This window comes from Blennius ocellaris, assembly GCF_963422515.1.
Source record: "Blennius ocellaris genome assembly, chromosome: 3".
NCBI classification, from domain to species: Eukaryota; Metazoa; Chordata; class Actinopteri; order Blenniiformes; family Blenniidae; genus Blennius; species Blennius ocellaris.
The window spans coordinates 16,600,146-16,626,668 of NC_137652.1; the positions used below are offsets into that span (position 1 = coordinate 16,600,146).

General features: G+C 43.9%; 1 protein-coding gene across 1 annotated transcript in view; it reads left to right on the top strand.

The window, feature by feature from the left end:
* LOC308148872 (voltage-dependent T-type calcium channel subunit alpha-1H-like) overlaps positions 1-25,352 on the top strand; it is a gene marked incomplete at both ends in the record, with an annotated part of 41,728 nt that extends 16,376 nt beyond the window's left edge. The window contains 25 exons of the mRNA XM_080520412.1: positions 1,685-1,836; positions 2,342-2,527; positions 2,861-2,978; positions 3,534-3,689; positions 4,763-4,850; positions 7,121-7,311; positions 8,162-8,476; positions 9,102-9,202; positions 9,560-9,683; positions 11,707-11,775; positions 11,961-12,145; positions 12,230-12,356; positions 13,339-13,464; positions 13,543-13,632; positions 14,126-14,318; positions 15,965-16,116; positions 16,237-16,346; positions 16,490-16,623; positions 16,715-16,785; positions 21,064-21,142; positions 21,370-21,491; positions 21,863-22,189; positions 22,276-22,426; positions 23,108-23,661; positions 24,657-25,352. Coding sequence (XP_080376538.1) covers positions 1,685-1,836; positions 2,342-2,527; positions 2,861-2,978; positions 3,534-3,689; positions 4,763-4,850; positions 7,121-7,311; positions 8,162-8,476; positions 9,102-9,202; positions 9,560-9,683; positions 11,707-11,775; positions 11,961-12,145; positions 12,230-12,356; positions 13,339-13,464; positions 13,543-13,632; positions 14,126-14,318; positions 15,965-16,116; positions 16,237-16,346; positions 16,490-16,623; positions 16,715-16,785; positions 21,064-21,142; positions 21,370-21,491; positions 21,863-22,189; positions 22,276-22,426; positions 23,108-23,661; positions 24,657-25,352 — 4,617 coding nt within the window. The remainder of the gene's footprint in view (positions 1-1,684; positions 1,837-2,341; positions 2,528-2,860; positions 2,979-3,533; positions 3,690-4,762; positions 4,851-7,120; positions 7,312-8,161; positions 8,477-9,101; positions 9,203-9,559; positions 9,684-11,706; positions 11,776-11,960; positions 12,146-12,229; positions 12,357-13,338; positions 13,465-13,542; positions 13,633-14,125; positions 14,319-15,964; positions 16,117-16,236; positions 16,347-16,489; positions 16,624-16,714; positions 16,786-21,063; positions 21,143-21,369; positions 21,492-21,862; positions 22,190-22,275; positions 22,427-23,107; positions 23,662-24,656) is intronic.
* Between the last annotated feature and the right edge of the window lie 1,171 nt (positions 25,353-26,523).

A 26,523-nucleotide genomic window follows, 5' to 3' on the forward strand; every position in this document is an offset into this window, starting at 1 on the left:
ACAGCAGGCCAAAACCAGAGCGTTCACCCCAACCCACAGGGTGACCTGGCACAGTGTAGGAAGGACAGAGAAGACTTTAACGGACATTTTTCAATAAATATCACATTTGTCATAGATGACACCTATAAAGGTGAGGCCTTAAAAAAATATTGAAGGCTGGATAAAAGGGAATAAGCAACAGGTTTTCCACAATCGTATGGAGGAGAACTGTGTTAGATAGGATAGCAGAGAACACATTTTTCAATAAATATTTTATGTTGTCTTATTGCTGCTCTGATCCCATTCAGAGGAAACTGTGTTGTACGTGGCCGTTGAACTAAATGAGTTTGACACTCCTGATCTCCAGCTTTCTTTCTTTAGAGGTCTGCACCAAACTCGTACAGAGCAGCTCTGTTTTTGATTAATTTCTCCACACCAGAGCTTCTCAAAAGAATTGTGTTTGTTCACTGAGAAACTGTCATTCATGTGGTACTCCTATCATTCAGAGACAGTCTTTCTGACTGTGTGGACACTTGCGCTTTTGCATCTGCAGCTAAATCTATGGATATGTTCCGTTATTCAGTTTTGGTGAAACTGTCTTCCAGCCTAAATTTGCTGGCGATGTCAATATTTCACTAATCGGCCATTATTTAAAAGCTTTGCCAAATTGTTTGTCATATTGTTTAAATCTTTTGTTCCCTGCTCATAGATGTTTACAGCCTTTCTTTCTGAAGCCCTTCCAATCTTGGCGACAACAAAATGCCCAAAAATCAGAGGCTGTATTAAGTTGGTCTCCACCTGTGATGCAACTCATATACTTGATCTGGGGGTAATTTTTTATACAAAAATTTTTTTTTTTATATTTGTATTTTATTTTACATTGAGATTGTGAATAGCTGGTTTTGTACCTGTTATCAGTCATTCCCAAACATTTAGGCTAAATACATCATGTCACATGAGAATGCAGACTGCTCAAATAGTTGTTATTAATCACTCTTTTATTACCAACACTAATGATGTGTTCCGGTTGCCTCAATACTCATTATTCCATCGTTCTTCCTTCCAATTTATGACAGAATTGCAAGTCAGAAAATGATATGGTCAATACACGTCATGCTGTGAGAACAATTGACAATTGTCACAAAAAACTGAGGATGCCCCATCTTTATCTTAGAGTTACTGACCTGGGGGAGATAGGGTTTTTTATTACTTCCAATCCACCACAAACTGCTCTAGACTTAACAGTTCAGAAGCAGCTATTGTAGTTTTAATGACTTGATTGTTTTATCCCATGTTTTTGTGATGAACATCAGAGGTTTGTTTTTTCTCAGCAACTCCGACCAATTTACACTCAGTATTTAGGTATTACTCTGACTAAATCTTGAAAAAATATTACCAACAATGCAAACGTAAAAGGAAGTGTTGTGTGTGAGCCCACAATCTGCGGTCTCGCACAAATCATCCCATAAGGACCCTTCATTGAAAATATCAGCAAGAAATCACACTAATCCATCACATCTTTGATAAATATTTGCTTCATGTAGCATCACACAGAAGCCCCGTTTTATAAATTCCTGACATGTCGAGTCGACTGTGCTCCACGCTGACTGTCTGTCACTGTTTGTTCATTTTTCTCTGTGCCCGTTCGTCTCTGTGCATCAATCCCTCCCTCTCCTCTTTCTGCAAACACGGCTTCCCTCTCCAGCCGCAGGAGCTGACAGATGTTTTGGAGATCAGTAACATGGTGTTCACCAGCCTCTTCGGCCTGGAGATGCTGCTGAAGCTCCTGGCGCTCGGGCTCTTCGGCTACATAAAGAACCCTTACAACGGCTTCGACAGCATCATCGTCATCATCAGGTGGGCCCCGCGGTTCGGGGGAAATCCTTCCTAACCCAAAACGCCACGTTAAACAAGTAAATATTCTCTCCGACGTCAGAAAATCTGCTTTGCTCCGTTCAAACTGTCACGACAAGGACGTCTGAGGCATCAGAGCCAACTGATTGCACTCAATGTTCACGGGGTCTGTATTCACTACATTATGTAGTACTACAAGCTAAATTATGTATCTCCGTTTGAAGTCCTGGCTTGTTTGCTGTGCCGGTTCACGCTGACTTCTGTCTCGGTGTTGGCGGATGAGTCGAACACAGCTCTCGCCCATCTTCCAGTGGCCACATGAAGAAAAGATTCAATACCTCCCCACTGCACCTCAGAGGACGTGGGGAGCGGCTGTGGGTTTTGACAAACGCATCGGCACTGAGATACCCCACAGCTGAACTTCAGCACATATTGATTCCTGGATTGCTTTGATGCAGATTCAGCCTGTGGTCGCTCTAATCCTTGTATCGTCCGCCATGTGTTCTAGTGTGTGGGAGATCGTGGGTGAGGCCGAGGGGGGCCTGTCGGTGCTGCGCACCTTCCGGCTGCTGAGAGTTTTGAAGCTGGTCCGCTTCCTTCCTGCCCTGAGGAGGCAGCTGGTGGTCCTGATGAAGACCATGGACAACGTGGCCACGTTTTGCATGTTGTTGATGCTCTTCATATTCATATTCAGGTACTTTCCTCCCACAGCCCCAGACTCACGAGCCAAAAAGTCGTCTCAGCCCTTTCAGCCCTTTCAGCCTTTTAGTCGCACTGATTACTGCTCACAGAAGTTATGCAGTCTACTGCTGACCTTTTTATTCCTCTCTCCCTGGATTACCAAACGTATTATTGGCCTCCACACAAACCCAATTATTCACCCAGTCTGCATTACTGCATCTTGTTGCGCGATATCCATATTAAATTACCGTGTAATTAAAGTATTTTCTCTTTGTTTTTCTGTTGTTTTTGTTTTGTTTGTTTGTGTGTGTGTGCGCGTGCGTGTCTGTTTGTGTGTATATTGCAGTATCTTGGGGATGCATCTGTTCGGCTGTAAATTTGGACTGAGACAAGACACTGGAGACACCTTACCTGACAGAAAAAACTTTGACTCCCTGCTCTGGGCGACTGTAACTGTCTTTCAGGTTAAAAGAAAGAAACACTCTCTCTCTCTCTCTCACACACACATGCAGAATCAGACCGTGCGTGCAAATACATCAACACTATTTGATGGATTTGATGGATTCTCCCCATTTGTGAAATCAGCATAAAGTGTAATTTTAAACTGGAACAGCGGGTGAGTTTGAAACGGCAGCTGCTGCTGTCTCCCGCAGCAGCCACGAGGATCCTCTTTGTTATTTTATTTGCTCCAATTTGGGAGCGCTCACGCTCAGGTTTTCAGCAAAAATCTAGAAAATCTCCCAGTGGGCAGGTAAGATACGCTTCATGAGCGGAGGTGGAGGAAGAGTAATGAAACACACACTCCACAGGAGCTCGTTTAACACTGATGAGCATCATTACTGTTCAACTGACAATGAGATATTAAAGGAGGAATACTCTTGTATTGTTCCTATTATAGAGCACCTGCCAGAGTCCCAGGGAGCGTTTCACTTTAAATTGATGCCTTTTTTTTTCTTTCTTTAAATCTCCACTTGCTTTGACTTCTTGTACCCTTTCTGCACACCTCTTTCAATATGCAGATCCTCACCCAGGAGGACTGGAACGCGGTGCTCTATAACGGGATGGCCTCCACTACGCCGCTGGCCGCCCTCTACTTCGTTGCCCTCATGACCTTTGGCAACTACGTCCTCTTCAACTTGCTCGTAGCCATATTGGTGGAGGGCTTTCAGGCAGAAGTAAGGACAAAGATGCTTTTTATGAGAGCTACTTAGAGAGCAGGGGCAGCGAGAACGAGACTAATTGAGCTCTGTTGTGCTGATGATACCAAAGCTGCCTACGAGGGTATAATCTCCACCATCCTGCCTGTGTGGTTTCCTCGTCTCTCGCTCTCGCTCTGTCTCTCTCTGTCTCTCTCTGTCTCTCTCTGTCTCTCTCTCTCTCTCTCTCTCTCTCTCTCTCTCTCTCTCTCTCTCTCTCTCTCCCCACCACACTCTTTTCTCTATGGTTCTGTCCCCTTCTATTGCTCTTTCCTGATCCCCTTTTCTCTCTTCCCCTATCTTTCTCTCTCGCCGACACACACACACACACACACACACACACACACACACACACACACACACACACACACACACACACACACACACACACGCACAGGCACACGCACACGCACACGCACACACACGCACGCACAATACTCTCCAGGGTGGGGTTGTGTTTGATATCGCCTTCCATTCACAGCTGGTGAGCTTTTGTTGTTTAGTTTTCATCTTTTATCTCCGGCATCAGAGAGCACTCTCTCTCTCTCTCTCTCTCTCTCGCTCTCTCTCTCGCTCTCTCTCTCTCTCACACTCACACACTCACACACCCCTTGCCAAAGCTGTCTGCCTCCATCTTTCTGGCGTGAATTTTAATTAAATTCAGTAAAGCTTTATTGGCGTGACTACAGGAGATCGCTGCCAAAGCCATGCACATAACTCAACTAGAGAACACTGGAGATTCCCTCCACCCGTCTGCCTCCCCTCCGTCGTCTCTCAGTCTTCCTCTCGACTTGCTTGTGTTTTTCACTGTCACTACAGACTGACAAAAAGGAAAGAAATGACGATGATGATGATGATGATGATGATGATGATAGAGAGATTGTGATGACAGTGGCTGCTCTGTCTTACTCTGTGTGTGTGTGTGTGTGTGTGTGTGTGTGTGTGTGTGTGTGTGTGTGTGTGTGTGTGTGTGTGTGTGTGTGTGTGTGTGTGTGTGTGTGTGTGTGTGTGTGTGTGTGTGTGTGTGTGTGTGTGCGTGCGCGTTTTTTCAGGGTGATGCCAACAGATCTGAGACAGATGACGAGAGACAATCTCTGTGTTACGAGGACGAGGAGAAGTTGAGAGAGCTGTACGCTGCAGGTACAAATTCATAGATCTGCTGGACACGAAAAGGCAAAGTCGCCCGCAGTCACCTTTAAGAATCACTTTGGTTTATTGCAACGGGGGTCCTGCTTCTGTGGTCTTGGTCATCTGTCTAAAAAAAATGCAGCACCAATTAAAAAGCTGAAAGACAAGCTGGCGCATAGTCTTACTGTTTTAACGACATACTTTTTAAGTAACAGCAAACACGAATGACTCTTTAGTATTAGAAGTGTCTGATATTGTGTTGTGCTCCTTTGCTCAGCAACATGGTCCCGTTCACTTTGAGGCAACCTTTTTTTTTTTTTTCAGTGCTCGGGCACATCATCAGTAATGTTACCTGGGGTCACGGGGTGATTCGGTCTTTCACTCATCATACGCCCTCTGTCAGGCTGATTGGACCAGTCTGTGCTCCAGCAAAGACACGTGTCCCCTTTCACCTTGAGGCAACCAGAAAGGGTGCCTAAAACACGGCCAAGTCTTTAAACATTCAAAAGAGCAGTGACTTGTGGAGATTTCTCAGTTCTCAACATCACAATTTGTGGGTTTTTTTCCCATCTTGGTCTGGTTTAATACCAGTCATTCAAATAAATATTGGTATTCAGCAAAAAAAAAAAGAAAAAATCCCACAAGGTTTAGCCTTATACTTTTTTCAGAGAACTGTTGTCGTTTTCTTTTCCCAGTGAGAGTAATTACAAAAGCACTGTCAGCGTGCGCTTGTATCTCAGTGTCTGCTGTAGCTTTACACAGCTGTAACCGAGGATAAACTCTTGTGAACACCTTCAAACAACCCTCCAAAGGAGACTCTTTTCACCGTCGGATCCATTCAGGTTCGATAACAGTGAGAGACTGAATGCTGCTGCAGGGATTACATGTGCTCATGTTGCGTTGTTGAGGTTGGGGTTTGTGTGAGGGTAAGGGATCGGGATAGAGGCCAGTTGTCTGACAGGGACTCACAGGCCTCGTGCAGCAGCAGCATCGGAGAGTTTAGAGCTTGTGTAATCCTAGCAAGGCCACTTTGTCTCTCCCCATCTGGAAAGTCAGAAAGAGCTGCATGATTAAATTATTTCATCCCCATAGAAAGCCGGTGTGAGCTCTGCCCACGGAGCATGCCCAGTGTGCATTCATCCTGCATGCCAGCACATGAATGTCACCTGGAGGTAGAGGAATTAATCAGCGTTGTGGGAACTTGTTTGGCGCGCGCTTCGATGCAACAGACGCTCGTCTAAATGCGAAATGAAGTCACAATGCAATATTGCTTTAAAATATTTATCGCCAATGGAACGTCGTCAAATTCCTACATGCTGAATAAATGCCTCAACTGCAAAAATCCTGGCAATCATTGAGTGCAATAAAGAGGCCTTATCTGTTGACAATAAGAAAAAGACTACAGTTATACAACAATGGTGCCATAAAAGCAGTAGAGACAGATTGCCAGATTGGGCTTGTTTGGAACCCAAAAAAATCCCATTGGGATACGTTTCAAAACATTAGGTCATTTTTTTGGAAAACAGTTCATAGCATAGTTGCCATTTCATTGCAAAAAATATAAAAGCTTACACAATTCAACAAGCTCCTTTATCCTACACTCTCCAAAAACCATGCAACAAATATATTTAACAGCATTGGACAGAACACTGTGTAAAAGTTACAACGTAACAATGAATACAAGCAAACAGAAATGCAGGACAAATGAAGACAAGAAAAATAAAAGAGAGCAGCAATAAACAGGAAAGCATCCAATATCATATTCATAATTAAATTTAATTGGCGATTCTGGGATTTGTTAGACATTCTAGCAGTATTTTATATTCTATGAGAAAAAGACTAATTGAAAATAAAGACTGAAAAAAATGTAATGTATGATTTGAGAACTTTTGTTTGTGCATGATAAATGTTCCTTGGTGACATATAAAGTTTATTGGGAATTAATTGTCAGCAATGTCTGTCATAAAAGGTAATAAAAGATCATCTGTTTCCAGTTGAAGGCGACAAGAACAGTTAGATGACTGTAAATAAATATATGGATAGGCAGATAGATAGATAGATAGATAGATAGATAGATAGACATTCCATGTTGTTTAGACCCTGGTTCTAGTGTTCCTAGTACTTGTGATGGTTCCCAGTACTAAAGTCAACTGTGTGTGTGTCTGTGTGTGTGTGCGCGCGTGTGTGTGTGTGTGTGTGTGTGTGTGTGTGTGTGTGTGTGTGTGTGTGTGTGTGTGTGTGTGTGTGTGTGTGTGTGTGTGTGTGCGTGCATGCGCGTCCAGAGCTCAAGATCCAGGCCATGATGCTGAGCCCCAATGGTCTCCTCAACCCTAAAGCCTCCAGGCCTCCGCCTCCTCCTCCCCCCCTGCCGGTCATCACACACACTGCCGCCACGCCCACCATAAACTCCGGCCAGTCACGCCGGGCGAGCGCTGTCTCCATGGACATAAACAGCCAAGAACAGAGGCTGCCGGTGAGTCTTGGGCGCACCATTTTGTGTCATAAACTGTCAATGATGATATTGTTTTACCGAAGCAGTCAAACACTTTTGGGGAACAAAAGAAATCAAGGCTCAGAAAAACTTAAGGAGTGATGCCAGTATTCATTTTTCAAAAGAGTTTGGAGGCTGTTTTGCAGCTATAATCTATATTCTAACACAGAGTTGCGTTATCCAAATGAGAACAGAGAGTACAATGACAGTCAATTAAAGGCTCCTCGCGGAGTTTAATTTTGTTTACACTCTTTGTTTACTGACAAATCTATTATGTGATCACACCTGAAAAATTAGGCGAAAGCATTCCTGGTCCCATAAATCATTTACTGGTACTCAGATAAATATTTTGGAGAACGCGTTGCTTTGGCTGGCGGTGTTCTTGTTCCGGGGAGTTTTACTCTCATCTCTGTCAACATCAGCTGAGTCTATATATCTTAACATGTATTGTTATATATGAGTAAAGTGTCAATTTTGTTTGACAGGACTTTAGGTAGCATGTCCTGTAATATTATCTAACTTTCGATATGGCACCAGCATCCTGGCGGAAACAGTTGTGAATTTTTAAACATTGTCAGGGATTATCTTCCCATTGCATTATCTACAAAACAATGATCCTTTTTTACAATCCTGGCTTCAGATCGGTCACCTCTGAAAGGTCCTATATACCCTGATACCCTGGTGGATCACAAGACACATACAAATCCCTCAAATCCAAACCTTGCAAGTTCCTTACTACAATCGAGATTTAATCTGCAGATGAAGAAATATATGTATTTTGTACTGGGAAGATCTGTTATAAATTTAAATAGGTGTCGGTGTTGTTGGAAAGTTGTCTCCGCAGTTGGTGTGGGACAGGGACAGCAGGTCGGGGAGCCGTCGCTCCAGCTGGACCAGCATCGGCCGAGCCCCGAGCCTCCACAGGAAGAGCCAGTCCGGAGAGATGGAGTCCCTGCTGTCTGACACACACACCAGCTCCAACCCCAGCAGCAGGGAGCAGTCCCTGGACCAGGCCGACTACCTGCAGGTGCCCGTGCTCCACTCTCCGGACTGTAACGGCACCACCTTTCACCTCCCCGACCACTACGACGACGCCGCCCTCACCTCACATTACCACAGCGATCAGGAGGAGGAAGAGCTCGAGGAGGTGAATAATTATTTCCTATTTATTCAGTCCTTCAAGTGATAAATTACCTGGATGGCAGTTTAATTGGTGCTTGTCATTTTTTTTTTTTTTTTTTTTCCGTGTAAAAAGGCAGGTGTTGGTGTCATGCTTCATGAAGGGGCTTGTTTTGGCATGTTTAAAAGATCATCCGAGGTGATCTGAATGTAAAGTAGGAGTCAGAACCATTTTGAACAGAAATAAAACTGAGCTATGCTGGAATATTTTCCTGCATTTGATGAAATGACAAACAGCTTCAAATGGGCCCTTTCTCTCTTGGACCACTTTTGTTGAATACTGACTGCTGCAGACCAGGAACACCTCACAAGAGTTGCCGTTTTCGAGATGCCTGACCCAGTTAGGAAGCCATTACAATTCAGTCCCAGTCATCTCCCTGTAATTCTCATGCTTTCGTGTTTTTCTGCTTCCAACACGTCGACTTTGAGGTCAAAATGTTCATTCGATGCCTGACATATCCCACCCACGAATAGGTGCAGCGATGACAAGATGATCAGCGGTATTTAGTAGTCATAATGTTCTGGCTAATTTGCGAAAGTGTGACCTTTTTCTTTTTCATTTAGAAACTTGTCCTTGTGTGTGCCTTCCTCAGAGTTTATGTAAGAAGCTCAAGAAGATACTGGAGCCATACGAGCCTCAGTGGTGCCTGGAGCATGAAGAGTGGGCCCTCTATGTGTTCTCTCCACAAAACAGGTACACACACACACACACACACACACACACACACACACACACACACACACACACACACACACACACACACACACACACACACACACAGCCTCTGATATTCTCCTGAGTGGCCTCTGTGGCTTAAAGCGCAGCATGTGTGAAAATTCACAGCGAAAGTGTGAAAGTTACAGGAAGAGTTCAGCAAAGCAATTTCTCCTTTTATCAATTAAAGCTGGCCAAGTGTAAACATGCTGGCTCTGTGTACAAACGCAGCGGCGGAGGTGATCCAGGCGACTCAGTGACGATGAATTCCAGGTATACAAGAAGTGGTGGAGGAGCCGCTGATACGATTCCCCTCCTTGTTGTCTCTCTCCTCAGGTTGAGGTTGTGGTGTCAAAGGGTCATAGGTCACAAGATGTTTGATCATGTCGTCCTCCTTTTCATCTTCCTCAACTGTATCACCATTGCCCTGGAGAGACCCGACATACAGCCCAACAGCACGGTAACATACACACACACACACACACACACACACACACGGATGCACACAGACGTGCATGTTCGCGAATACATTTCTTCGTACTCATGGTTTGTGCTTTTTGGAGAAATCACATGATGAGGAGGGTCACCACTGTTCAGCATTCAAACAGCGTCAACCCTAAAAATATGTAATATAACTTAAAATAATAGAATATTATAAGAGAATACAAAATGTGGGGTGATGCTTAATTTTTTTTAGCACGATTTACATTTTCTCTTGGGAAAGAGAAAATATTAGTTATGTCACAAAAACACATTTGAACTGAACACGTTGTAATTGTAAATTAGATTAATTCAAATTTATAATGAGCTTGAGAAAGTGTTGCAGTGATAATCACTGCATAGTGCATATAACAACTTACAGACATTTCAAATTAGAGTTGTGCATTTCATGGCCCGTGGCTCCCAAAGCTGTTCGCAACAATATCACATAATATGTAAAAAAAAAAAAGAAAGAAAACTCAAGGTAGTGACATGAGTAACCAAAAATAATTAGTTAGTGTGACTCAAAGCTGCATGAGACTTGAGAGAGCGCAATGTGATGATAATATTCTTACTTCTTTGATAATAAACCCCCTCTACAGGTATATATTAAAAAATCAACATGGCATCGCATTTAGACAAAAAATGACTATTTACGTATCTTGAAGTATTTGGGGTGCGTGATTTTAAAGTTAATCTACTATGTTCCAGTACACCTTCCTGAGAGTTGGCAGCTCTGCTCGACTTTGATCTTAAAGGACTGTTTGATATGTTTTGTCCGCTCTACTGTTGAAGGAGCTTTAATGCAGAGAAACATTTTACAACCCATCAGTGAGCTCAAAATGAAGGGATACATAGACTAGGAGGGGATACGACCCTCCCCAAAACCACCCAACAAATAATCCAGTGCTTGTAGTGGTCACGTAGTGGACTCTCGACTGGGATGGCTCTGGTTGTCTCCTCCAGCGCATCATCTTTAGGAACTAAACTGTCCAAGTGAGGAGTAAAACCTTCCAGCAGACAGCAGCTGTGTCAGGGCTGGTACTGTGGACTTAATCCAACAAAACTTACACAAGCTGCAACTTATTGCTGCCCTATGATTCACTTTATTTCAGCTGTGGAGGTCAATGCTTGCTCACTGTTTTGTGCTCGGCTCAGTTTCGGGACGGTTCTCACTGGCCACACCTCATTGCAGTGCTGATGCAGCCGGAGCGTTGTCTCTCACCGCTGCATCGTTCCGGTTGTATATCACTGCCGAGTATCGGAGCATTTTGTCCACAGCGTCGTCCGCGACCATATTTTCGGATGCTATTTTTTGCTGCATGAGTGAAGAGACCAATGTTTTGTTCAGTTTTTTTTTTATAATTTTTTTGAGCAGCATGTCAACTGACTAGCCAGAGTCAGAGCCTGGGAATGAAAGCTGAGAAAGCCCGCAGTTCTTCCTGGCCACCAACTTCCATCAGTCTCCACTTCAAATGATGGAGCAGGTGGTGGAAATCCAACAGAGTTTGCAGCAGCTTCCCAGAGACCCTGAGGATTTAGGGATGAATTCGGTGCATCGAGCACCGACTGCATCCTCCAAAAAAGATCAGCTTTTAGTGTTACAATGAATACCAGAACTGTCTTTGAAAAGTCTCATCTTTAATAGACTTAACATGGACTGTTAACCTTTAACAGCTTTTTGAAGACGTGAAGGCAGTTACTCCTCACACACACACACACACACACACCTACTGTTGACACATAAGCTCGTAGCTGATATGCGAGCCGCTCAGTCACTATAAGAATGCGTGTTGTTCTCAGTATGTTTTGTTTCTGCTACATTTGCTTCGGCTATTTTTTTTTTTTTTTTTAGCTCATTACATAACATACTGCAGTGGAGAATCAAAGCTAAAGCTACTGGGACACAAAGCTCTTAAATTAACAGACGCATGTCTCTGTTTGCCTGGGACACACTTTCACGTGTGTGTATATGTGTGTGTGTGTGTGTCTGTCTGTGACAGGAGCGGGTGTTCCTTAGCGTGTCCAATTACATCTTCACTGTGATCTTCGTCGCTGAAATGATGATCAAGGTAACCATAACAGCACACATTTTCTAAACAAGCACTTCACTGCAAAGTCATTTTCTCATCTTACCTACAAAGGAGTCATTTTCTTCCTGTGTGGGGATCAGAAAAGCTTTCCACGTCATTTTATACCCCATATTATTTTATTATTTTGGTAATTTGGCTGCGTGTGCCTGCTTGTTTGTGATAAGGTGGTGGCTATGGGCCTGTACTTTGGAAACGGCGTGTACCTGCAAAGCAGCTGGAACGTCTTAGACGGGCTCCTGGTGTTCGTTTCGATGGTGGACATCCTGGTCTCCGTCGCATCAGCAGGCGGGAATCGGATCTTGGGCATGCTCAGGGTCCTCCGTCTGCTCCGCACGCTGCGGCCGCTCAGGTACGGAAGATCACCGCTTCCTCCCGCGTGTGCTCCGCGATAACTTCACAAGATTTAGGTTGTGATTGCATCTGTGTGCTGCAGGGTGATAAGTCGGGCTCCAGGTCTAAAGCTGGTGGTGGAGACTCTCATCACATCCCTCAGACCGATTGGGAATATCGTGCTCATCTGCTGTGCTTTTTTCATTGTTTTTGGAATTCTGGGAGTCCAGGTAAACATTTCCATGTATTCCCTCTTCATCCTCTGCTGCTTGAAGATAAGCCTGTTGATTTTTTTTTTTGTGCTATTCCCCAACTCTCATCAAACAAAAATATGCTGTTAACTCGTTTTTGCCCAATTTTCCCTCCCAACCACCAAAGCTTGTTGTGTTTCTTTGCCGTGAGGAGTCATACTGATCCCAGTGGTTTAAAATAAACGAGGCACAGCTCGCAAAGAGCTCCAGGTAATAAAAAGCGAAGAGAAAAATTGGGAGGAAATGCAAATGAGCTGCTGATTATGCACCGGAGTCCCTGGAAGTAATTAAAAAAAAAACAATGGTTCTACAGAGGGATTGAGCTGAGACTGTACTTTTCAAATCGGATTTTCACCTGGAATTTTAAATTATTTCATTTTATTTTAATTAATGATGACCATTTATTATGTATTAATGTCAGCCCATCATCAGGTTTAAATATTTGAAATTGTTAAGAGACTAGGAGAAACCAGCTCTACAAAAAGGGAACAAAATGTGTAAAGTAATTATTTCAAACTGATGTCCAAACACAAAATGAAGCTCCCACATATTTTGGTGTACACACATTGTTGTGCACAATTTCCATAATGGGAAACCGTAAGAAGTCTTCCTTCCAAATAGTTTGATTGAACGTTTGTACAAAAAAAATAAACAAACTCTAAAACTGATAATACCACCTGTGAATGTATTCCTCAAAAACGCGGCATCACTGAATCATCTTGTAATGAGAGCGCTCCATGCTGGAGAGTGTTTCCGTGCTTCTAATGAATGTAAGACAGTCTGTACCAGATGGTGCAAAGCTATCTTGGCTGTAAGATAGTGTCGGGCCTGTGGGCCCTTGCTGACTAATTTACTGTACGCCACGATGACGGCCTTACTTCCGCTTGGCGTGGCTTTGTTTACAGTACCTCCAGGTTACGCGGTTCTCTTGTGGCTTTAACACATCTGTCTGTGTGCGCAGCTGTTCAAAGGGAAGTTCTTCCACTGCGAGGGCCTCCATGTGAGCAACATCACCAATAAAAGCCATTGTCTGCAGGCGGGTTACCGCTGGGTCCGTCGGAAATACAACTTCGACAATCTGGGACAGGTTTGTCACACGTCGACACCTCCTCCTGCAACCCCATTGACAGTGTGACACTGATTTATATGCGACTCACCCTCCCAGGCGCTGATGTCACTCTTTGTGCTGTCGTGTAAAGACGGCTGGGTCAGCATCATGTACGACGGTCTGGATGCCGTTGGAGTGGACCAGCAGGTGAGGAGACACACAGTGACACTCGGCGGAAGAAAGAACTTGTGGAAAAGCCAAGAATGAGTACCTTCAAGGCATTAAAAAAAAAAAAAGCTGGTGTGCATTGTGTCTTTCTGTGTTTTTGTTCTGTGTTGAGCTGCTCTCAGGCACATTTGATCTCGTTTGTTTGACTGAGAAAAGGGGAGATTTTTCAGAGGAGAGGTTCCTTGGTTGTAAGGAAAAGGGAAAAAAAAAAAAGGCAGATGAATAAATGTGAGTTGACATTGCTAGCAGTTTCACTGCTGACTCAGCCCTTACATTGTCTTATTGTTTATGCTGTCTCCTTTTCTTCCTCCCCTCCCTTCCTCATCCTCTATCATCACTCTTTCGTCCTATTTTGGAATTTTTTTTTCTTGTCCCCATGCCACCTCCTCTCCTTTATCCCTGTGTTCTCTCTCTCTCTCTCTCTCTCTCTCTCTCTCTCTCTCTCTCTCTCTCTCTCTCTCTCTGGCTGCAGCCAATAAGAAACAACAATCCCTGGATGCTGCTGTTCTTCATCTCCTTCCTGCTCATTGTCAGCTTCTTCGTACTCAACATGTTTGTGGGTGTGGTGGTGGAAAACTTTCACAAGTGTCGCCAGCAGCAGGAGGAGGAGGAGGCCCGGATCAGGGAGGAGAAACGACAGAAGAGGCTGGAGAAGAGGAGGAGAAGTAAGAAACGGTTAAGGGAAAGTGTGGGGGTGTACAAATATGTTTACATCTAATGGCCAAACCAAGAATACAGTCGGTACATATTCTTTCAAAAGCAGTAGTACGACGGGTGTAATCAGAGCTGGGAGTATGAACGCTTATATATAATCATACAATTTGCACATCATGCACTTTATCGCTTGTCATATTACTTCAGGAGTTCACGAAGGAGGGGAAAACTGTCCAACTGGTTGATGAAGATGGTTAGGATATTATTGGAGATTTAGTAAGCTGGCGACCCGAACGAGAGTGTGTTGTTGAAACTTTCAGACAGAAAGTTTTTGTTTGTTGCTCTGCAAGCTGCCTTTCAGCAGCTTTGCGTCTGCTTTGTTCTAACTTAGAACTTTGAATGAAGATGCATTAAACAACGTGTACATCCTCATCAGAGGAGGCGTCTGTGCAGACATGTGGGCATCAGGACGTTTTTTTTTTTTTTTTTTAATCTTAATATTGTTAACTTTCGGTCATGTGTCTCAGACGTGGTATAAAGTAACACTAATCTGTAATGAGAAACAAAGGAGAAAAACACATCCGTTATTTATTTTTAATAACAACTTGAACATTATTAATGTGCTGCGAGAAGCCACCTGCGCTTTCGTAGAACTGTCATTCCTCACTAAACAAGGACCTGACTGCAGGCCTTTCTTCCTTTCATTATTCGCCAGTGTCAAAGATGATCAGCTGGCGTGTCAGCGCATGCTGAGTCCAGGACTTGACATCTTTTGGTTTATGTGCAGCTCATTTGCTCTGCTCTGCTATTGTTGTCTTTTACGATCTTTTGTCTGTGGTCTTTTATCTTTGCATGGATTGGTGGACAGCTGACTGTCAGTGATTTTGATCTGATTTCCTTGTCATCATTTTTTTGAATGCTGGAGTTGCAGATGATTGCACCAGTTTTGATTCTGCCACAATAAAAAAAACAAAAAAACAAAAACAATCCGAATTGACTCCCAAACTACTCCAAACTCTTGAAGAGCACTCTGAAAGAGAAAGATATAAGAGGTTTATGACCCTTTAAAAAGGACCAGTCAAGCACTTTCTGCAAAAAATTAGTCGGCCATTTCCGATTAAATTCATGCTTAAAGTGATGCTTCAAAGTTGGAGCACACGACTGTCTGGATTAGTGTATTGCTAAAGCAATGAAATGTTTTTTGAATATGAACCAAATAAGTCCAAATCATGCAAGACATTCCCCGCTCTTATAACGTGTGCACACAGACACACAGTGTATTTCTTGTCTTGGTCATTCGCTGTCCTCTTGCTCTGCAGTGTAATCTCTTGTAGTGCTTTCCTGAGTCAGTTAACTGTCTGGCAACAGACTGTGAGGGTTTGTGCCCAAAGACACCTTGAGGTGCCACATAGTGTGTGTCTGTGTGATGGATAGGAGTGTATTCCTGAGGTGGCACTTTTAGTCCACACAGACGCACGCGCACGCACGCGCACAGCACAGTGCCACTTGGCATCCACTTCATCAGTGACTTCATCGCTCATATCATATTTTTTTTAAAGTATTTTAATGACTCTCTGTCTCTCTATTTCTCACTGTGTGTGCGTGTGTGCGTGTGCGTGCGCGTGTGCGTGCGCGTGTGCGTGTCCCTTTGACACAGGGGCCCTGGAGAAACCGTATTACGCTGACTACTCCCCGCTGCGTCGATCCATCCACACCGTGTGCACCAGCCACTACCTGGACCTCTTCATCACCATCATCATCTTCACAAACCTCCTCACCATGAGCATGGAGCACTACAACCAGCCTCAGGTAACCATGGCAACACCTTCCACCACCACCTGTCCTAGAACCATAGTAATGAAGGCAGTGTGCGGTGGTACAGTGCAGCAGCAGAGGGCTTCTTAAAGTGTGCGTCTGTGTGTCCCGCAGTACCTGGAGGAGATACTGAAGTACTGCAATTACGTCTTCACTGTGGTTTTTGTCATCGAGGCCATCCTCAAGCTCGTCGCCTTTGGCCTGCGCAGATTCTTCAAAGAGAGGTATCCATACGTTCACACAAAGACAATGGCATGCAGAAATGTGTCGCCCTGACCTGAGAGAAAAACCCAAAGTGGGTGTGTGTGTGTGTGTGTGTGTGTGTGTGTGTGTGTGTGCGTGCGTGCGTGCGTGCGTGTGTTTGCAGGTGGAACCAGCTGGACCTGGCCATTGTGCTGCTGTCTATCATGGGAATCACACTGGAGGAGATAGACCTGAACGCCTCCCTCCCCATCAACCCCACCATCATACGCATCATGAGGGTCCTGAGGATAGCACGAGGTACGCATGACACAAACGGGAACACCAAAAAAACATCCCTGAACGTGACGGCATGTGGCTGATGAGGGGGTGACACGCCCTGACGTTTCAGTGCTCAAGCTGCTGAAGATGGCGACGGGGATGCGAGCGCTGTTGGACACGGTGATGCAGGCGCTGCCTCAGGTAAGACACGGCTCTGACACTGTGAAGTAAAGAAAGATGTCTCTCCAACTGTTAGCCTGGTGTCCAGATCTGATGAAATACAGATGGCTTGTTTTATACAGCGATTTACGAGGCCTGGCGCCGACCGCCTCCCTCGTGATTTACTAACATCACTCATTCCTCCAACCGTCTGGTGTTTAACCAGTGACACAAAATAATCTCCAAACAAGCGTGAGCACACACTCGTATTTAACAAGAGGCTAATTGTGGAGCCTTGAATTCTGCGTCGTTGGACTGATAAATCCCCTTTTAAATGATAACTTTATGACACATAGCTTCACGGCTGCTTTGGTGGGAATGCGATGCCGCTGCACATCCGCGAGAAGATAAAATGTGATGCATAAATACAGGACATTCCGGCCTGAAATCTTATCACACACAAAGACATCGCACCGCATTTTATTCTCCTTTGAGACAGGATTGTAAAACTCTGTTATCACAGCAGCAGTATTTTCTCCGCTGGCTTCATGCTTACAAGGTGACTAATAAATGTATCACAAAGCTCTAATCTACACACAACAAATTTTTTTTCTTTTTTCTTTGTACCAAAAGTTGTGATTAGCGCTTATGTGATTGGCCACGGTGAAGCGTTGCTGGATGTCACGCTGCGCAGTGCCTCAGAAAGATCACCTTTTATTTTCACAAACAGATGCGTTTTGTGGAGACCTTGATGATGTCACCTGCAACACTGCTGTCAGTTTGAACAAGATATTCATGAGCAAGGACTCAACCATCTAACAGAGCTTAAAAATGTCTCCGGGAAATGTTTATGCCTCAACACACAGAATGAACTGTCATAACACGATGCCAAGACATTCACGTGTATTGCACCAGTCACAACATAACACAAATACAAATTCGGGGGGGAAAAAATGCAACAATCCTAAATGAGCAAGCCGTCAGTGGATGGGGAGGTAACTTATCACAGACTATTTGATTTCAGAGTTGTTGAATAGCATTTGTGATTGGCCATGCTGCACCACGTTTCAAAAGACTGGATATAATTTAGAAAGACTTATTTTCTGGAGACCTTGATGATGTCACCTGCAGCGCTATTGTCCGTCTGAATATGATATTCTCAACCAAGGACCATAAAAAGTGCTGAAAGAAATACCTTTGTCCGGAAAAGGTGTGTAGCCCGACGGCCGTCGAAACATTATTGTCAATTCAAATCAGTTTTGAATATATCACATGACAATGAATACCACTTCAATTCGACATTCAAGTATAAAGATGAATATCTTTTATCTCTGGAACAGGAACAGGATATATAGTACATATTGCACAGGAGTTCAGCTGAATAGAATGTGATTTGTGAAGCACAATTGAAAACATTGCTTTCTCCTGGAAAGAAAATACACACAAAATGTACACGAGTGCAAGGCTGGGTATTATAGCCACACTCAGCCCTTTCGACCAATGAGCAACTATTGATCCAATGAAAGTGTGTGTACAAGATTCACACAAAGTATAATTGCTTCATTTGTATTTGAACAGCTTTACTAATTTCTGCTGTGCTGAATAGCCATCATCACACAAAACACAGAAATGCAACCATGTTGACATACTGTTTTTTTTTTGCTAGATATAGAAATACGTAATTGATCCCAAAGGAAGGTCCCATTTTCAGCCATGCATACAACAGTCAATTTATTGTTTTTAAAAAAAACCCCACCAAAAAACAAACCCCGAATAATATAACATGATGAGATTAAATTAGACTAGATTAAACACATACTAAATACATACTCGTAGTACTATAGTAAAAATCAATTAAACTGTTATTTCTGTTATAGCCGATCCAGAGGTAGCAGATTTTCACTTGAACTGATTGGAGTTCGAGGACAGTACGGGGGGAAATGGGTAGGACGGAGAACAATAAACAAGCAAACAAGGACAGCAAGCTGATGCACACTGTAGATTTGGTGAAGGGAGAGAAAGATAAGAGAGAAGAGCGAGCACAGACTGTACATAACATGGTTGACATGTGCTGGTGACATTCAAGGTGTATAAATAAAATAAAATATAAGGTAAGAGGATAGGATAGTGGTGAAAAGGAGCACTGCTCTCCACATGCTGTTATAAACTGAATGCAGTTATATCATCCAGCTTATTCACAGTATCTCCGTCCTGCCTGCCAGAGCCACAAGATCCTTTTTTTTTTTTTTTTCATTTTAAGTCAAATTTCACAAAGTCTAAATTATACAACTGCTAAACCCAACCTTCAAAGATATTTTTTCACCATTCGAGGTAAACAAAGGCACATTAAAAACAAACAGAAAAAAATTAATCAATAACTTGAAAGGCAGTCCTTGGGAATCTCACACCTACTCCCAGTAAAGGCTTTAGGTTTGTCGACTATCAAACCCTGAGCGAATTTACCTTCACATAAGGTCAGGGTTTGTTCCTATCATTGGCCAAGTTTGAATTCAGCAAAACAAACATGGTTTCAAAAGCAACCATCTCTGCATATATGGCATCTTTCACTTCTGTTGGATAACTCTACACATTAAAACTTGCTATATTCAGTCCAGTTATTTATTTATTTATTTTAAGTTCTTGTCGTAAAACAGATTTGTTCCCTGACAAGTATGGTTGTGGTAATTATTGTCGGGGCTTTTTAATCCTCCGCTATTTTGCAGCCCAACTATCCAGAGCGGTTGAGCCTCAGGTCTACTTTATTACGCCCGCAGCATGTTATTTTATTTTTTTTACCCTTAGTGAATCCCATTCCACACAATTTGGTTGTAAAATTGAATTCTGCAAGATAAACTTTTATTATGCTTTCCATTTCAGCCTACAGTTATCATGGAACGTGCAGTTATCATGAAACGTGCAAACCCCCCCCCCCCCCCCCCCCCACCCCCCAATTATAATACCAAATATTTTTGCACAACCTGGTTTGAATATTTGACAATTTCCTGTAAAATATCAAGGTTTAACTTGGACTATAAGAAAAAAATATAGAAACTAAACTGGAGTATTGCAAGTCCTGGGTCATCAGTGATGGAGAAATGTGATTTAGATGGGTTGTAGCAAGCAATATGTTTCATTTTGTAGTAATAGCAATTCTGAATAAGTGGCTCATCTTAATCTGTCCCCCTACCCTTCTGGATTACTGATTATGGCTCCCATCCTTCAAGATTGACACTAATACACAAGATTCCGGGAAACTGTAATTTAATTGTTAGTAGATATGTAGTAAATAAATTCACGCCACAACTCCTCTGACAATTGACAGAATATTGAGTTGTTTCATGTAATATTGAGATTGTAAATATACATATATAGATATAGATATATAACAATGTTTTTGTGATAACAAGCAATAAGCTTCTCCCTCTGGAATGATTAGAATGGATTATCCAATCCTTTAAAATTGACACAAATATCAAAATGGTGGTAAATGTTGCGATTTGACATTAGCCTTTAAGTGGAACCACTGCTGCCCCTGAGTACAGTTTTCACTGTGAGCATCATGGCTGCGGCGTGTCTTTGTTTAATACATTGTGGGAGGATCCAGCAAAGCTCCAGGCACGGGGAACCCTCGGGGGGAAGAAAGAAGGGGGAGCGAGTACATTGAGCGTTAAACTAGAGCAGGCGGACCTTTTCAAGTTGTTCGAGGTGCGTTTCAACTTTTGACCTTCCTTTTTTAATATTTCACAATATTCTGAATTTATGTGGCTTTACAGTATTCCTCATAGAGCTCCTGCGCCACCAGGAAAACCAGCGGGAATTTCTTCAGCAGAAAACTACCCGTGATCCTTTATCTCCTGCCCACTCACAAATCTCCCTTTGAACTGACAATTTCACTGCAAACGATCAAACCCGAGGTTTTGTGCAGTGGTGTTTTCCCTTATTTAGTCGGCTTGTCCCTCATCTCTTTAGACGTCTCTATATGTGCTACCCGCACGTCAGTGAGTGACATTGGAACGACAATAAACAAGCATGTTTGTGATTCATCTGTGCTGGGTCCAGGCCGTGAAAGTGTCCCTCTGTTTCTCAAACTAAAATCTCAGGTTTTATTCCGCTCCAGGTATGATGACAGCTCCTTTTAGTTTTTAAGTAGTATTTACACGTCAGTACAGTAAGGCTTGGCAGTCTCTGTCTATGGGCTCCCTCTCTCTCTCTCTGTGTTTGCATGTTTGCGTCTCTCTCGGTGTAAACCGCATATGTCTATTTTTCCGTGTATCATACACTGTATATATCTGTGTGTGTGCCCGTGATGTGTCTGTCTAGGTGGGGAATCTGGGTCTGCTCTTCATGTTGCTGTTCTTCATCTATGCAGCTCTGGGAGTTGAGCTCTTTGGAAAACTGGGTTAGTGTGTGTGTACGTGCATTGCATGTGCAAGGTGTGCATGCGAGCACATGGGTATGTGCATATGCATATATATTTATATAAATATATACATATATATAATACATTTTGTTTATATAATTATGCCAATTTGGAATCAGTGCTCTAATCTGCGTGCAGTTTTCTCCCTCCTCTGCCTTCCTGTCACCCCACTTACCACCCATAATTCCCTTTTCATCCTCTTTCAGAGTGTTCAGACGAGAACCCATGCGAGGGTCTTAGCCGCCACGCTACCTTTGACAACTTCGGCATGGCTTTCCTCACACTCTTCAGGGTGTCCACGGGGGACAACTGGAATGGGATTATGAAGGTTATTTCTTTTTCCTCTCCTCTGCCCTGCGGGAGGTTGGAAGTAGATGGATAGACGACAGAGTGCATGCGTATGTCTCTGCCCATGTGTACGTCGTAGTAAGTAGTTATGAGAAAGCCGCTGCATTAAGCAGAGAGCAGATCGCAGTTTTTTATGACAGACTAAGAGCTGCTGACATGAGAGGGGCAGGAGTGTGCAGTACTCTTCTGTGACTTGCTCAAGGTCTTGTCACGCTCGGATCAACATCTCCCCCTGTTGGCGAAACGAAGAAGTAAAGCAAAGTGTCTTTAATAGCGTTCCATAATTCTTTTATCTGTCCTCGGTTATTTCCTCCACAATCTATATCCTCTCCTTTTGCACTCTTCGTTCAGGACACACTGCGAGAGTGCCGCCCACAAGATCGCCACTGCCTCACCTACCTGCCCTTGATCTCCCCCATTTACTTTGTCACCTTCGTCCTCACGGCTCAGTTTGTGCTGGTCAATGTGGTCGTGGCCGTTCTGATGAAGCACCTGGAGGAGAGCAACAAGGAGGCCCAGCTGGAGGAGATGGAGGAGAGGAAGGAGAGGGAGGAGATGAGGGAGAGAGAGGAGAGGAGGGAGAGGGAGGAGAGGAGGGAGAGGGAGGAGGCCGGGCGACGCCTCAGCACGGCGTCTGCGGGTGGCGACCCCGAGTTGAGCATTGGCGCACCTGCACAGGTATCGTCTGTTTGTGTGTGGACGGATGCGATGGCGGAGGCAGAGGTGACAGCGCCAGTGACAGCGGTGATGATCTTCTGTGGCAGGTGCAAGTTGAGGATGAGGGGGGTTGCCATGGTAACCTGCTGAGCATGGGACGCATGCTCTCTCTCCCCAGCGACAGCTACGTTCAGCCACTCAGATGCTCACCATACCCTCCCATTGGCCACGAGGCCCTCTCCGGCTACAGCTACTCAGGTAATTTGGCTGCATATTGCCAATTAAATGAAGGAACTGTTTTTACTGTCCTGTAACCACTAACTGACTGCTGTAAAGATGATTGCCTCCATAAAGGGCAGAGAAGGCTGCTGAGATGTGATGTGATGTGCTGCGATAGAAGGCACTGTTATCATGATACTTAAAAAGTGGGGGACATTTGGGTGGGTGGGTGGGTGGGGTGGGGGATTCACAACAAATTAGTCGAACTACAGTATTCCTGCAGAGGACAGTCCTGACATTTCTTCCACGCCAGGCGGTCCGATCACAGCTTGTTAGGTTGTGACATCATCCTGGAGAAAAGTTAATTGTCAGATAAGCACCAAAATGATAGAGAATTAAAAGGTTAACTACTTATTCATAGTGTATATATTGAATAAAGACAATTTTGATAAAAAGTTGATTTGATTTTGTATTCGCCAGAATAAAACTGAACAAGACTAAAGATCTGAATGAGTGTGGTAAAACCCAAATATGTGTACATTGGAAACACTTCTATCATTCGCTAAATGGAGATATACATGCTGAACGTATGGATGTGAGGAAAGCCAGTTTTACCCTTATATTTCCTTATTAAAATACCTCACCTTGTTCTGTTTTTTCATGTTTTTCTTTTTTTTATCACTTTGTCCCCATAAACCTTGACCACATCATTTCCTGCAGGCTCCATGTCGTCTCTGGGCTCCAGTGGCGGCGGCTCGCTGCTGCAGGTACCAGGCGCTCTTCCCATCATCAGCCACGCTTCGCTGGGCTCTGGACGCAGTTCGAGGCCAATGATTTGCCTCAGCACGTCTCAGAACATGGACAGACTCTCCTCGCACAGACTCAGTCCGGCTGATAGCGTGGAGGGATACAGATGTAGTCCGGCTCACAGGATAAACAGACACAGGCTGAACTCGGCTCACAGTATAGACGGGTACAGGTTCAGCCCGGCCCACCGGCTCCACAGACACAGGCTCAGCTCGACGCGCAGTTTCGACGGATACCGACTGAACCCGGATCCCGGCGCAGACAGGCCGAGGCTCGTGTACAGCCACAGCATAGACAGACACCCGTCACTCAGACAGAGCCCCACGCACAGCAGACGTCCTTCTCACTGGCTCAGTCCTGAAGACAGTTTAGACAGAAATATGCTGAGTCCCTCCTACGTTCCGGATAGTTCACTTTTGAAACGACCGGCATCTCTCCGCACACCAAGCAGACAGCTCCGGAGGCAGGTGCGTGATCAGTGTTTCTCTTTTGTCAAAGCGAAACTGCAATAATGCTGATAAAAAGAAAAAAAGTCACAGCTCAACTTCCATCATAAAGACATCTCACCAAAGAATACTTTAAAAAAAACTAACAAAAAAACACATTCTTGAGTTGTACTTTTCATAACGCTGCAACTTCAGCATAACAATATCACTACCTCCATTGTAATTCCATAACTATTCCATCATTACCCAGTAGTTAGTCTTTATTTTCCCAGTTGATCCCACTTCATTATCCCTTCACTACCCCATTAATGAACTGTCTCTCTGCTGTCTGAACCCACTGTTGATCCTGAAGATAATGACTGTATTTTCACTCTGTAACAATCATAATGACAATATAACAACAGTAGGATTGTCATTACCCCAACATCACCCTGGTAGTATCATTACCGCAACAAACCATCTTTACTCAATAGCTTCTCCTTGTCACTCTTTACTTAAATCTTGTTTCACTGCAACAATTCTGTAATTACACAATCATTACACCATCATTACACCATCATTACACCATCATTACTTACTTTTACCTAGACATGACCGAGCACCCCATTGTTACTTCACACTTTTAGCCACTGTTATTCTGTTAAAGTAATAGTTAAGATTTTAGTTGTGCTATATCAGTCTATCTATAATTTGGTCCTGTAAGTTTAGGTAACAAAACTACATATTATATTTGATTATATTTGTATATAGAACTTACAACGAGCAGAGTATATCTGGTAAAAAACAAAACAAAAAACAAAACCCTAATTGGACACTCGCCTAGAATCTGGATTTTTTTTTCTCCTACAAATGAGCCAAAAAATTTGAAAAAAAATATTTTGTGACTATGCTATTTCCCTCGTGATTCAAATGAATCACTTCTTCTATTTGAATGCCAAATCCTCCCACAGTAAATTCTCCGTGAGAGTATTTGATAAGTGTGGTGCAGCACACGATGAAATGTGTTATGTTTGCAGGCGGCTGTGCGATGCGACTCTCTGGATCAGAGTGGCTCAGCTGATGATCTGGCGGAGCCCCACCTCGCCGTCCCCGCCGCCTCTTCCACACCACCACGCCAGCGATCGTCCAGTGTACACACACTGAAGTACAACCACCCCCAGAGGGTCATCTCATGCAGCAGCCACAGCCGGAGCCACAGTGAAACCACTCCACAAGAACACACACCTGAGCAGGCCATCTGCGACTCGCAGCCAGAAGCAGGTGTTGAGAAGCGGCCTGTCAGCCCGCAGAGCCTGTCCAATCGGAAGGTCCCCAGTGGGGATTCCACTTTATCGCCCCCACCCTGCAGCTCCAGACCGTCCGGCCTGGGCCCCAGCTTGGATCTCGGCCCCCAGTCAGACGATGCCGACGAGGAGGTTTGTCGCATTAACAGTTCTGGTCACTCGCACTCACGAGCTCCTCCCGGCCGCTCGCACAGAAGCAGACAGCTTAGTCCGAGTCCTGGCCAGCACAGGAGTCGTCTCAGCCACTCGGTTTCTCCTGTGTCGGACAGGAACAGGAAGCACAGAGTGAGCCCGCCGCCGGAGCAGCAGCCAATCACAACGCCAACCCAGTTGATGGACAGCAGCGTTGAGCTGAGGAGGCGGACTCTGTCGTTTGACGCCACAACTCTCTCTCCTAATCAGCCGGAGGGAAGTTCTGTGGACGACTGATGTGATTGGTTAATCATTCCTCCACATTAAAAGTGGAGGAATTTTAATGTGCTTCTGCAGCTCCCACCGAGGGGTTAGGGGCTACAATCCCAAACAGGGGCACCACCAGTTTCCTGGCCTGCACCTCGTCTCGTCCACTCACAAGATTTTCTTAGGGTGTGTGAGCAAAACTCCGTCAGACTGTATGTTTATGAATGGGTATGTTTTCAGAGACGTTGACCCCTTTGTGCAATTTGCACACAAGATGATGCACATAAGAAGTTTTCCGGGTTCTTCTATCATAGATCTAGCTTTAGTTCAGCCTCAGTAGCAACTTCCCAGTGATATTTACTCTCAACACTAACCCACCCACCCCCCTTGCTTGCTCTTCTCTTGCCCTCACTCATTCTTTTCCTTGCGCCTCAAGCCTAGGTCAGAATACAAGCCAAAATGACTCTGATGGAACAGTACAGATGGCGTTAAAGACGGAGATATTTTTTTATTATAAAATAATGTTCTGAGTCTGGTGATCTTCAAACATCATGGGGACCAGGGTCACTTCTTCAATTTTGTTCCACCACAAGTCCGACTACAAAATATTTAATTCACTAAACTGTCGGAAGAAAAAAAGCATAAAATAACACGATCTGTAAGGCTTAAGCTTGAATTTATTTAATGTTTTGCTTGGAAACATGAAGTGCTTTTATCGTGCTATCAGCATCTCCTTCAGTCATTTTCGAGTACACCATGTTATTTCAGGAAAAATATACAAATTGCAAATTGTGTCACAAATAAATGCATTTGTAAGACAGAAACCTACAGAAAACATCATATAAAGATCTTTTTTAGGAGAAAAAAAGGTTTGTATTTGCACACCGATATAAATGGTGTTGCCTTAATATTGTTTCTTTTATAGGATTTTTCAAAAAAAAAAATGCCAGTTATAAGAGAAAAAAATGTACAGCAGCTTGGTGAACATGGAGCAAAATTAAAATCATATATTTAATCAACTTCTAGCTTTTCAATATAAATCAAGTTCTTTTCTCCTCAAATTTTGACCTTTACTAAACTGCCTCTGGACGCTGGTTGGATCGTTCACAGACAGCGGTTTGAGAAAATGTTGGATATCTTGCTGATTTTTCAGGGGATACTGCCGATGCCTGAATCCTCCCAACCCTGCCCTTTTGGAAAA